We start from the raw sequence: 13,623 nt of genomic DNA, 5'->3' as shown, positions 1-13,623 counted from the left end.
TGAATCCTGAAGCCAACAAATCATACACATGATGGAAACAGTAATAGTAAATCTACTTGTACCTAGCTAACACATTCATATGTATTTCTTTTCATTTTTGTAAAGGAAGAATTTATTATCTCTGTCTCATGTTATAAATATGACAACTGGAGCTGTTCCAAGAATGTACAAGTAAAGAGATTCTCCCACAGAGAACCAGCAGCTCCAGCAGATCACCCTTTGCTTCTTGCCCTTAAGCATTGCTCAAGACAAGCAAGATCTCCATCCTGATGGAACTGCAAAGACCAACGAGGCATCGGAGGACAAGGACGCAGCACTCAAGCTTCAAACTCAAATTCAAAGTATTGGGGATCAAAGTAATGGATGCGGACGTAGCCATCCTCTCCGCCACTGCTGTAACTAGAAGCAGAAGAAAAGGAGTGAAATTCCTGGTGCTCTTGGTCTTCGTCTTGACGAAACCAAAGAGCCAGAAGCCTATGATTCTTACCTCTTCCCATCAGGGTGGAAAGCAACGCTGTTAATTGGCCCAAAATGGCCTTTGACTCTTCCAAATTCTTCCTCAACGCCCAGGTGGAAAAACCTAGAACCGTTAAGTAAGATGCAAAGAGATAACCACCATTAGGAAGGAATGCTGGGCAGCTTTTCAGTGTACGTTGGTCATGAGGGCTTGGCCTTACGTCTTTTGAAAGCAGTTGGGTTTCCTGGGAACGCCACAGAGGAGGGTGAATCATTGCCACATCGCTCATAACCAGAACTAAACGAGCTCACCTGGCCTCAAACTTTCCAATTCTGGTGGAGGTGGTTGTCACATCCATGGCTTCCTGTCCACCGCCCAACACCACCTGCCAGAATTGAAATAAGAGGATGAGACCCGTTCCTTGGGTTAGGAGCAGATTTATCAACGGATCCGTTTACTGCCATGGCTTCAGATTTCGTTGTCCTACTTGGCTACTCCTAAGAAAACTGACCGTGTTTTGATATTCCATGCCAACTTGAAGAAAGGAATAAACACTCTGAATTTTAGACCATTTGAGCCGAGGTGGCGTAGTAGTTAGGGTGCAGTACTGCAGGCCCCTTTAGCTGACTGTGTTCAGCAGGTCAGCGGTTCAAATCTCACCGGCTCAAGGTTGACTCAGCCTTCCATCTTTCCGGGGTAGGTAAAATGAGGACCCAGATTGTTGGGGGCAATGTAAATATATATATATATACATTGCTTACTGGTGTACACCGCTTAGAGAGTGCTTGCACTTAAAGCGGTATATAAGTCTCATAAATAAATAAATAAATTTGGGAGAACCCAAACTGTATAGATATGGGACCTCTAGCTAAGAAAACATTGCTCGTGTGCCAAGTTTAAAACTCTGCCACTTCATCTCTCAATATTTTCCCATTTCCTGTACAGCAATCAAGCAGGGCCCAGAAGCTGTCGAGAAGCAAAGCACCCAGAAGCTAACACACAGACACTTTCATCTCACAGACAATTTTACCTTTGTAAAGGACCTGCACAAACCACACAACTCTCATCCTAGGGAGATGTCACAAAAAAATTATGAGGAAAAACATACGTGATCAAAGATGGGGGAAAGTGCTGCGGAGTTCACCGGCCGTTCTGTTCGGAAAGTCTTTAGGTGGTCAAGATTTGTGGAATCAAAGAGCTGCAAGAAAAATAGATCCATCAGGGCTTTGGGGGGGACTTCCCAAGTATCATCTGGAAAGGCCAATTACAACATCAGTCCCAAGCAACACAGCAGTCACTTCCCAGTCCTGTGGACAACAATTCTTCCAACAAAACTGTGCTTGGAAGCTGAGTAGGGCAACTAGAATAAGCCTGGGGAAATCAAAAACAGAAACAAAACCAAGCTGAGTTCTGGTGAGAGTTGGAAAAACTTCCTGGGACCACTAATTTGTGTGCTGGTGCTTATATTTACAATTTGTAGGAAGGATGCCAAAAAGTAAGAACATTAAAAAAAATGCCAGTATGGCAATGAAGGTTTTAGAGAAAGATTAAGAAGTTGTCTCCAGCCAAGAGGCCCATCCTCAATTGGCCAGCTGAGCCCAAATAACCCCTCTGAAATTTGAGTCACAAAAGGACAGCTCTTGGGGCCAGATTTGCTCAGTTTCGGTGTCAGCAAAGGAAGGTTAGCTATTAATGAAAATTACCACCAAAGAGGGAAATAATGATCTGACTGAGGTTAAAATGTTATTCTCTCAAAACTTGCAAAAGGGATAGGAAGAGCTAGCTTGTCTAAACAGCCTCTCTTCCTGGGGTTAATTGAAAAATGCAGGTCAGTCACAGGACGCCGCCCTTTGCCAGCAAGCAGCAGCAGCAGCAGGAGAGACTCACCTTGGCAGTGTTATCCTTGGAGGCGGTGACAAACATTGTCATGTCTCTGGAAGTCTGGATGTCATTGATCTGTTTTGTATGCTCTTTCATGTTCATGAGGACCTCTCCTGACTGGAAGAGAAGAAAGTGAGCACAGGAGAGAAGGAAAGACCGTGCTACTTTACTCCAAGCTGGCTCTGGAATTCTGGGAGTTGAAGTCCACGAGTCATAAAAGCGCCAAAGTTGCCGACCTGTGGTCTAGTCTAGTGGTTAAGGCAGCAGGCTAGAAACCAAGAGATTGTTGAGTTCTAGTCCCACCTTAGCCATGAAAGCTGGCTGGGTAACTTCAGGCCAGTCACTCTCCCTCAGCCCAACCGTCTCACAGGGTGGTTTTGTGGGAAAAATAGGAGGAAGGGGTATTAGAAATGTTCAACGCCTTTTATAAAAATAAAGGTGGGATATAAAATAAGTATGAATATATGAATATGATACAATAATAACGTTATATACAGATTAAGTAGTTGATTGCATTATTTCAGTCCTTTTTATAACTATCAGTCAGCAAGAAGCTCCAAAAGGGATGGTCTGAGGTCCCATGAAAGCACCACCCTGATGCTAAATTAAGCAGGGCAATAATAAAGCACTGAGAAGTCTTGGTTCAGTCCTTGAATCCCTCGTAATTAGACTATGCAATGTGGTTTATTTAAAAACTACCAGAAGGCAAAGCTGCTCCAGAATACTATGGCACAAAAAGTAATGGGAATGTTTCCGTATACGCACGTGACTGCAGAAGTTGCACCGGTTACCAATAAATTTCAACAACAGAGTTAAACAGTCATCACCTATAACACCTTTTATGGCACAGAGCAAGAGACCACCTATCTGCTACGGTTTCTGTCTCTCTCTTAAGACTGGAAAGAGTTGGTGAACTTTAGGTCCCCTTGATCCAAGAATGTCATCTATTGCGACCCAAAGAGCATGTTTCCTGTGTTGCGGTGGCTGCCTTCTGGAATGATACCCCACAAGGAGTCATTTGGCTACGACCCTGTTGATGTTCCAGAAGTTAAAAATGTATCGGCCTCCCAGGCTTTGGGGTAGGGTGACCATGGTGTTCCACTTTTTTTGTATTTGATGTTAGAGTTAAGTAAACTGGAACCTTCTAAACCAGTGGTTCTCAACCTGTGGGTCGGGACTCCATTTGGGGTCGAACGACCATTTCACGGGGGTCGCCAAACAACGCAGTCCGCCATGTTTTCCCCCTTTTCCTTAGCTGTGCTCCTCCCTTTTATTCTATTGGCTTTTGAAAGCCAATAGAATAGACTCTCTGCCCTGCTGAGCCCGCCAAAAGTCCCAGTCTGCAAACGGTGCTGCACCAGTTGAGTAGTCCTCGACTTATGACCGGTTGGGGTCGCGGCATTAAAAAGGTTGAGAACCACTGTTCTAAACACACTGACAAAAATATGATAGACAAATTCGGATCTGCCCAGCTGAGGCTGGTTGTCTTCTGGATGGCACAGAAATACTCTTTATGAATCCATACCAACCTTTGCACTGAACTGGTTCAACTCCCCATTCTCATGCCCAACAATGATGAATTCTCCAAGGGGACCCCAAACCGCACTGGTAATTTTGGACTCGCTGCAGGGGATCTTCATGTATGGTTCATTGTCCTCTGAAGATAAAAGGAAACGAGGTACAAACGAAGTTGGTAAACAACAACTTTGAGGAAGGACAATTTCCCCACCTTAACTTTGAGTCTAGCCTACACCTGAAGGCCTCACCAAGCTGGCTGGAGTCTCGAAGGTCGAAGAAGCTCACAAAACATTGGTAGCCCATTTGCTTATCTGTGGAAAACATGATGATATTCCCTCCAAAGTCAAAGCCACAAGTCCTCACAGCGGAGTTGGTATTGACTAAAGCAAGTTGCTTTCCTAAAGAGGGGATGAAACACAGACAGTAAATTCAACCGGAGGGACCCACTGCTCCCTCAAACTCAGAATTATCTCCTCCAGGGGTCTCTAAAGCTTCAGGTCTACGGAAAGTGTCTTCGCACAACTTACATAACCTAGTCAGCTACAGACATAAGAGATGCATGCACACAACTTCCAAAATATTAACTTTTTAATGGCTGAGCATGTTGTGCAACCCCAGCTTGTTTGACTTCATTTATGGTTCATGAATTATGAGACTCCTGGAAATGGTTTTTAATCCTGTGATCAGACTGAAATGTGTCAGGTGTAATTTTGACACAAGTTTCCAGATACAAATTCTGCATCAGTACACAAAGGGAAAGCAGTGAAACTCCATTCTCCTCCCTCCTAACATTACATTTTTCATCCTGCATAATCAGAATATTCTTCCTCGTGCGTTGAAGTTTACCTGTCTCACAGTCCCAGAGCCGACAAGAGTTGTCTGCTGAGCCGGTCAAGACATGTCTGGTGTCCCCTGAGAGAGCAGTCAAGGAGCCACACAAAATAAATAATGAGGAGCAGCAGGAAACAGAAATGAATTATGACATGGTTTCAAAAGATAAAGCCTGTGAATACACTACACTACTAAAACTTTGTAACTGGGCAAAACAGTGTAGTGTAGAGCAAAACCTTTTCAACCAAGGAACCTCAAATGGGTTAACTTGCAGAAAGCATCCAAAAGCCGGCACCCATGATTCCCGTGAAACTGACCTTTGGTAAATTATGTTATGACAAACAATATCATAAAGCATTTTATGACAGAATGCAAAATAAAATAAAATATTTCCTGTGATCAACTACTGTCATTTGATTGTGCTATACAGTTCAACATGGGTTACTTCCAAGACAGATAAATATCTGAATACATCCTTGATTTTTTAAAAACTTCTCAATACATCACAAAATCTACCACTGTTGAAGGCATTAAAGAATCTGGTAGGAAAATATCTCTGAAACAATAACACAATGATTCATGGGTTACTGAGTGTGTAAGAGAGAGAGAGAGAATTGGGGGGGGTGGAGAGAAAGAGACCTTTCTACTCTCGTTTACTGAAGACAAGAAGATCATCTCCAATATATACATGAGCTATTCTCAGGCGACCTTGAAAAAAATGTGATTTTGTACACTACAACCAAAGGATACAATCAGCATCCACACACCAGACTGCACCAGTGTGGCCAGTGTATGTGCCAAGTCTCTCACCATTGACAGAGTACCAAACATTAACAATCTGATAAAAGAAAAATACAATCATAATATCAAACTTAGTACATAATAATCATTCTCTGATTAAATTGGACCATTTATTAGTCAATAACTTATAGACAGGATAAGTTGACTTGAAATTGATTATATAACACATTGAGTAAAATTAGAAAGTAGTAAGAGATCTATTAATGATGAATGAAGAAGAATCATTAATACAACTAAATCCATTGACAAACAGGTTTCACAAACTCTTGATTATTAACTCTTGGATTATTACAGGTTGAGAAGAATATTGTGAACAAACCATTCTGACTAGATTTTAATAGACTATGATGACCAATATTCACTGAAATAAAACCAAACCAACAAAACTTTTAACTGTGACTGACACACTCACCTTACAAACACTCACCCTACAAACACCACATATTTTTTAAATTTTCTTTCAAAGACAGTTACATGGCCAATGCATCATATGCACCTTTCTTTAGGGTGAAATAGATTTAAAAATCAGGGAGCCCACATTTCATGAAAGGCAAAAGATACAGATTGTTGGCATACAGATGCAATTGATTTTGAAAAAAAAAAAAACTTGTCTATTTTTCTTCCTTTCATTTTTCTCTCTTATTAGGATAGTAGAAAGAGATACTCTGTTAGGCTAACTGGAGGGAAAAAACCACAATGATAACATACCGGATCTTTTGCTACTGTGAAAAGCAAATCGCCTTCCCGATTATACTTGATTTGAGTAATTGACCTCTCATGGCCTTGCAACAAAATAGGTTTCTGTAAAGAGAAATTTTTAAACAAGATGTTAACACTGCTTACTTGCCAATGACAATGTTAGAAAATATCCCTGCCATTTATAACGCTACAGCTGCTAGTCAGCTGTAGAAAGATGGATAAAATAATAACATGTTAGGGAACATAAAGTAAGGATTGAAATTCCAAGCGTTGGTTTTAAGGAGTGAAACGGATGACAATTCTATTTCTTCTATAAGAAAATAATAAAGAAATAAAATGAAAAAAAGGCCAAATTTAAAGATGTACTGGGGTTTTTTTTTTTAATTTTTAACTACCCTGCAATTTTTTTGCATTCTGCCGTGGAGTAGGGTGACTGAATGGGGCTGAGCGGTTACTAGCCGGATGCCCTAACTGATGCCTATCTGGCATTTGCAGTAGGTATTTTCTCTTTTTGCCCAGAGAGAGAAATATCTGCTACCTAGGATCAAACTCACCCGAGTTCCACCTCCAAGCCACCAGCCACTTTAAAGATGTACTGTAATAGCTTAAATTTATTTATTTATTTATTCTGATGTTATAGTCTCAATTTGTAATCATTTTTTTCTCATCCAGTCACTGTACAGTCTCTTAATGTTGTCTACTTTCACAGCACAGGTTATTGTAAGAGTTTGACATCCATTCACATATTAGATAATGCAAATAGCAAAACAGCCGTAGCTCTCATCACCGCCTATTCTCAAAGCAGCTTTCAATTTATTTATTTTTAAAAAGTTTTAGTGATTTCCTAATTTTACATTTAAGTATTTAAAACGCAACATGGAGGCTGGGTTAACTGATAATTCGATAACATACAAATATCTTTAACAGAAATCTTAAAGTACCACATTAAATTTATTTATTTCAAGCATGAACATGTGTAGATAGATGCTGGGGCAGGTGAGAAAAGATGAGATGTTTAAGTTTAAAAGAAAAGCTAAGTATCCCTTAAGAGGTTTAACAGCTGAGAAACCAAACTGACCATACATTCACTGTGAATTTAATAGGATTTAATTCCTAGTAAATAGACCGAGAATTACAACTTGAGTATAATGAATTTCTCTTTTCATGCTCATTCTTTCCCCAATAACAGGAATGAGATGTCCAGGACACTTCTAGCATTAGGATGTACACACACAACAGCTTATGACATTTAAATTCATTATTTTTTATCGTTATTTCTTTGAGCTACCCTTAGGGTACAAAACAAATCCAGGAATCATCTTTCAGGCTATTGTTATACTGCTTTCCTAAACAGTGAGTCTTATTTCTCTGTTTTCTATTTTTATGCATTGGTTTTATTGAGGCAGTTTTATTTTATTTTATTGCAAGCTACTCTGAATGGAAGCACAGGAAGAACTGCTTAGAAAAATGTCGATTTAGCGCCAAAGCGAATCGTTCTCTCTGTTAGGGAACCTTTTCACGTACCGAGCACCCTGATCCGGGGCGCGTTTACACTGGGAGAGGCCCCATCGAGCTCCACGGGGACAACTTCCCGTAGACTTGCGAGAGCTTTTCCCAATAGCTTTTGGAGCCCAGGAAAAGTAGCAGGCCCACCACCGAGAACCGACCCACCTCTGAATTAATTATCCGGCTTAACTACTTAATCTAGGCAACTAATTATTTATTCGCATGAAGGAATCCAAGAGACGCGGAGACTCACCATGGCTGCGCACACAACGCCGGCAGCACGAGCGGAAGGCACAAAGAACCATTTCCGGGATGAGGCCGAAGGCGCACTTCCGGGTGAAGCCGAAAGGAAGAGGCCCTGCAAGGCCTAGTCACAGGGGCAGGCAGTTTGGCTTTTATGACTCGTGGACTTCAACTCCCAGAATTCCTGAGCCAGCCATGCTGAAGGGGAAGGGAGGTTTCCAAGCTGGCTCAGGAATTCTGGGAGTTGAAGTCCTCGAGTCATAAAAGAGCCACGCTTGCCTACCCCTGGCCTAGAGCAACACCCTCCCGACGGCTGCTTTCCATTCAGAAGTGCCTTGCGGGACTCTATGGTGCCCCGGTCGCCATGGCGTCGCTGGGTGAGGGAGCCACTTCCGGTATCTCAGAAATGGAGGGGAAGAGAGGGATAAGAGGGAAAAATGCCTTTTAAAAAGGAGAGTGTTAAGATTTCTCCTCGCAATTCTAATAGCAAAGGTCCTGCTAGCGGGGGATGATGGGAGCTGTCATTCCAGCGCCTGAGGAGGCCGCTAGGCCGAAGCGAGTCAGCTTCGTGCCATTGCCTCTCCATCCCACCCAAAGGAAAGATTAAGTGCTGCGAATCGTTTTTCATTCATCTTTGTGGGGTGTTTGCTTGTCTGCAAAATTTAAAAGTGCAGCCCTAGATCCCTCATTCAAAACGTCTGTTTTTGTACCACTTGCTCCTTGATTTTAGGTATAAATAAAGCTCACTAATTTACAGCTAGCCCTTGACAGACAGCCTTAATGGAGCCTGCCTGCCCTCTGCAGTCGTGACGATTGTAAAATGGGCCAGTCACATGACCAATATACAATCTTTTTAAGCAGTCATTAAGCGAACAAAGCAGTCAAAGTCTCAAGGAAGGTTTGTTGTAACTTTGAACAGTCGCTAAACAACTGGCCGTCAGTTGAGGACTGCCTGCAATAGGACTTAATGCTAAGATGCAATTTAATTAATGCAAGTTAAAATCTATAAAGCCTCCATATATTTGTATTGAAAGAGAAGGGAAAGACGATTCATAGATTAGCTACTGTCTTTCTTACCAAGGAATACTGTTGTAATGGATGAGTAACGGCTGCTGTGAGTACTTCATTAAATAATTTGTCACGGGGTGTCATCTTCTTGCAGGTGATGTTGCTGCTTTGCTGTTGGTAGCAATTCTTTGGGGAACAACCAATCCATTTTTGAAAAGAGGAACTGAGGGTCTGGAGCAGGTAAAGAGAGAAAGCAGACCTCAGCAGGTGCTGGCAGAAATAAAGTTCCTTTGCCTGAATTACAAGGTATTTGCCATTTTATACAGCATTCTTCACACTGCTTTTTCTAATCTACTATGGTAGATATCTGGACTGCACCAGCCTGTTCACATGCACAAGGGAAATTAGTCTAAAATTGAGTTGATTTTTTTTTCTAAATCTTATGTTACACTGTAATACGATAGTATACTAGCAGGGGGTTGGGCTAGAAGACCTCCAAAGTCCCTTCCAACATCATCGTTATTGTTATTATATTTTTACTTTATTCTAATAATCAGGTTTTGATTAACTGCTTCTAAATGCCAGATAAATCTTTAGCATTCTGATTCAGTATATAGTAGCTTTCTGAATGGAGAGGTAATTCCTTTTCTCTATTTCTTTTTCTCTTCTCTGTAAATAAGAATATTTGGGAAAAGTAATGTCCATTTTCTTCTCAGATAGAACACTGTTCAGAAAGCTATTGGTTAGCAATGATCTTTTAAAATAGTTTCGACCCAGGAACATATTTGAAAAAAGAAAAAGAATATGCATTGCAATAACTGGAACACTAGGGATTGCATTGGCCCTGGTGATCAGAAATTGGTTTAAATTAAGTAATGCTGAAGCTCTCACCATCCAACTTTTTTTTTTCCTTGCAGTACATGTTGCCATTTATAGTAAACCAGTGTGGCTCATTCATCTACTATCTTGCCTTAGCATCCACAGGTTGGTCCTTAATTACTGACATTATAAGATTTGGGGAGGTGATTTAAAGTGGAAACTGATCATTGTGGGGAATTACTCAGACACCTACTGCAGAATTTTAAAAATCTAATTTTTGTGACTGTATTACCGTAACTCAGTTCTTAATAGATTTCAGAGCAGGATTATCTTCATTATAAAAAAAAGAACACTGAGAATTCCGATGCACATTCAAAGGGAGAAGGCTTTTAATCACATGATCAGATACGATGTAGACTACTTTGAGCCCCACCGTGGACGCCTTTGGTGCCCTCAAGATATGTTGATTGCAGTTCTTGAATTCCGACCCAACATGGTTGGAAGAGGCCAGTTAAGGAAGAGGTTTTCCCCAAGTGCCCAGGTAAATGAAGCTTGCTAGACAGTTGCTGCAGAATCAAGCACTGAAAATAACTGTAATCTTGTCCTATTTGAAAATCCCCGAAGGTGGAGATCTAGCTAAGGTGCTTTTAGGGAGGAAGATTTCCTACCAGAATTCTTCCCCAGCCATGAACCAGCCAAACATTACCTTTAGGTGGAGTTTCCATTTCATTAGGTTATTATCTCCTCAGTGGTTATTGTTTGTTTGGATCAAATGATCCTACATTAAATGCTCCCCTTTCTGTTTCAGACTTAACCTTGGCTGTGCCTCTTTGCAATTCCTTAGCCCTGGTCTTCACAGTGGCAACAGGGAAAGTTCTTGGAGAAAACATAGGTGGGACAAGTAGGTGTCGAATGCCTTGATCAAATGCAAATTCTGTCCTCCTTATTGCCATATAATACTCCATGTTCCTCTCTCCCAAGAACAAAGTCTGTAGCTTTGGTTGATTTCCTGCTTTTTCTCTTCTGCAGGGGCTGCCCTGGGAATGCTCTTGACAGTCTTGGGCATCGCCATCTGCATAGTTGCGTCTGGGCACAAAAATCCGTGAGAGGTCTCCAAAGAAGAGGGGAAATTCTGTGGAAGACCATTCTTCTCTGCGCAACTGCTGATGCCATTCTCAAGAGTTGCAGCATGGATTAAACACACCCAGGGCTCCATGCTAGAGAGAGCATGGTTCTCCATATCCTGGCAATCGCTCCTTCATGCACTTGGATTCCAAAGAGCTCTGGGTTCCTAGATCTTGTCTTGATCTTCCTGTTAGCCAGAAACCTTGCAGACCCTGAGAAGCAGCAGGATCAGGAGCCTTTTAAGTGAATGCAGAAAGATCTCAAAAGCGATAGGAGTTGCCCAGACAGATCTGACTTAAGAGCAGGATCAATTGCTACCATTCAAACAGGGTCTGTGTTGTGAAGGACGAAGGAGCACGTTTTGGCACAAAAGTCTACAATGAGCATAAAGTACTGTTTACATGGCTCACCAGATTGATACCTAGAAATACAATTTTGGAAGTCTAAGTTAAGCTTCAGAATCCCTTGTGATTCTTTCATTACAGAGCTCCTAGTCCTCTAGTCTGGTGTTTCTCAATCTTAGCAACTCAATGATATGTGGACTTCAACTCCCAAAATTCCCTAGCTTCCCAGGGCATTCTGGGAGTTAAAATTCACACACCTTCAAGTTACCAAGATTGAAAAACACAGGTTCATTTTATATATGAATAATGTCAATTTGCTTGCATGAGTGGCGTGGTGGCCTAAAGCTGGAGCTCTTGCCTCATAATCAGGATCCTAGATAGGGGCAGATATTTCTCTGGGCACAAAGAGTTCCGCGTAGGCATCAGGAAGGGCATCCAGCCAGTAAACACTCAGCTCCATTCACTTGCCCCAACATCACCTCCATGCAAGCGATCACAGGATTGTTAAAAAAACAATGTCAGTTTTACTTGCATAACAAGTTCTTTATCCCTCTAAGATCTAAAATCTGTTAACGTTGCCACGAGTTTGCCTCTTTTAAACTTGTAACTTAAACTTCTCTCCAGCGCTTTGATTAAAGTAGTTTTAATACAAGTTAATTACCTTCTTGGATGGCCGTTTCTTACTCTTTGGTATAACTTCCTCTTCCACAATCTCTGCAGCTTTCTGGGGGAAAAAGAATCTTTGCACAGAAGGCTCAGTCAGCTGAGCGGGAATTTACAGAAAACGAGGAAACCGCTACAAAGGAGCCTTCAATGATTGCATTATGTCAAAATGTGTGTTGAAACAGAAGCCGAAAGATTGGGCATATCCATCTTCAAGAGAAGAGAATATTTGTAGCTCAGAGTTGAACTGTGGGGTCCTTGATGGTTTGTACGCGTGCTGGTTTTCCTGCTGACGTTTCATTGCCAAACTGGGTATCCTGATCAGTGCTAGGCTGTCTAGCTTGATACTAAATAGAACTGTGGTGGCAAACCTATGGCACGCGTGCCACAGGTGGCACGCAGAGCCCTCTGTTGGCACGTGTGCTGTCGTCCCAGTCTTAGGCCTTCAGCTGGGTTTTATAAAACCTTTTCACTTTAGGCTTCCGCTGCTATGTGCAAAAAAAAAAAAATGGTTAAATCAATTTCAACTTGCGCAAAAAAAGTCTCCCAAAGTTGGAATTGATTGATTGAACTTTTTAGTCCCACCAAATCTGCCATTCCTACTGTGGCCACGCCCACCCAATGGGCCACGCCCACCCGGCACCCTAAGATGCATAAGTGAGTGGGTTTTGGATTGCAGTTTGAGCACTCGGTCTCTAAAAGGTTCCCCATCACTGAAATAGAAGGTCGACATTCATCCGTTTTCCCCAGCACGCGCCGATGGCCACTAGAGGGCGCGATTGCTCCATTTTTCTCGGGCCTCCGTGCAGAAGCCCATGGCTACTGCTCTTCCCTTCGAGGGGGCGAATATTCTCCGCGCGTCTTCTTTCTTCCAAGGGGGGGGGGAACCCTCCGGGAAGCGACTACGAGAAGCTCTATACTCAGGAATTCTGGGAGTTGAAGTCCATGAGTCATAAAAGAGCCGAGGTTGCCTACCCGTTCTAGGCTGAGTCCTCTCTTGACTCTTTCTCTCCACCCGTTCACACCTTCTGTGTGTGTGTGTGTGTGTGTGTGTGTGTGATTTTTGTTTATTTGTTATTTCATTCATTCTCTTTCTACGATCAAATCACCCCAAGGAACTTCTTTCCTACAGATCGTTGACTTTTGTACCGATTCCTTTCTTGATTCATGTCCTTTCTTCTTTCCTCTTCTCACATTCCAATCTCTCCCACGCTGTGATTGTAACCCCGGTGGACCTATCATTCTTAACTCCTGCCGTGATCATAATTTTAATAAAACCAGGTTTTTCCTGGGTGTTTTTAGTAAGACTGAAAACGTATAGTCAGATCACAGGTGGCGTGCCCCGCTAATGGTAAAGCTGATGCTGGCCTGTTCGGGTACTTTTTACTAAATGCCACAAATAAATGCAAATAAAGCTCATTAGTTTATTACAAACCACGCTTGAGCTACTCTGTGCAAAAACACGGGTCTCTAAAAATCTACCTCGCGAGCTGTGCCTCGAGGCTCCAAGCAACAATGAATAAATTTAAGCGACGTTTCCACTGTTTAAAAACCGAGGCCGAGTCTACGAGGGAACCTAATCCCAACCAGATACTCTTCATTAAAAAAAAAAAAAACGCACGCAGGAAGCTGCCTGGGAAGCGCATCTTGCAAAGCTTGTTGGAGGGAAGATAATCTGGTCTAGAAACTTTAAAATGCCGTTTCGTGCTCGGGGAGTGCAGGTCGGAT

At 42.1% G+C, this 13,623-nt stretch overlaps 2 protein-coding genes across 3 annotated transcripts; one reads left to right on the top strand and one right to left on the bottom strand.

Annotated features, from left to right (window-relative positions):
• Nucleotides 1-88: 88 nt before the first annotated feature.
• On the bottom strand, nt 89-8,086 carry EIF3I (eukaryotic translation initiation factor 3 subunit I). Its single transcript, XM_039329357.1, has 11 exons — nt 7,947-8,086; nt 6,197-6,289; nt 5,438-5,525; nt 4,703-4,768; nt 4,105-4,254; nt 3,868-3,995; nt 2,345-2,455; nt 1,566-1,655; nt 769-842; nt 488-580; nt 89-399 (listed from the first exon to the last, which is right to left on the bottom strand). Exons 1-11 carry the CDS (start codon nt 7,947-7,949, stop codon nt 318-320), a joined length of 978 nt encoding a protein of 325 aa, XP_039185291.1. The 5' UTR covers nt 7,950-8,086; the 3' UTR covers nt 89-317.
• Nucleotides 8,087-8,165: 79 nt separating this feature from the next.
• On the top strand, nt 8,166-11,889 carry TMEM234 (transmembrane protein 234). 2 transcript variants are annotated; one of them, XM_039329391.1, is made up of 5 exons: nt 8,166-8,313; nt 9,099-9,250; nt 9,862-9,928; nt 10,572-10,664; nt 10,793-11,889. In XM_039329391.1, the coding sequence occupies exons 1-5, from the start codon at nt 8,301-8,303 to the stop codon at nt 10,867-10,869; spliced, it is 402 nt and encodes a 133-aa protein (XP_039185325.1). In that variant the 5' UTR covers nt 8,166-8,300; the 3' UTR covers nt 10,870-11,889. The 2 variants fall into 2 exon arrangements, with proteins under 2 accessions (XP_039185325.1, XP_039185316.1); XM_039329382.1 differs by having other exon boundaries at nt 8,166-8,331.
• The last annotated feature ends 1,734 nt before the right edge of the window (nt 11,890-13,623 follow it).

This window comes from Crotalus tigris, unplaced genomic scaffold, assembly GCF_016545835.1.
Source record: "Crotalus tigris isolate CLP2741 ecotype Arizona unplaced genomic scaffold, ASM1654583v1 scf7180000017614.5298720, whole genome shotgun sequence".
Classification (NCBI taxonomy): Eukaryota; Metazoa; Chordata; class Lepidosauria; order Squamata; family Viperidae; genus Crotalus; species Crotalus tigris.
Note: the sequence above shows the minus strand (reverse complement) of the source record. Positions and strands in the feature narration are given on the sequence as shown.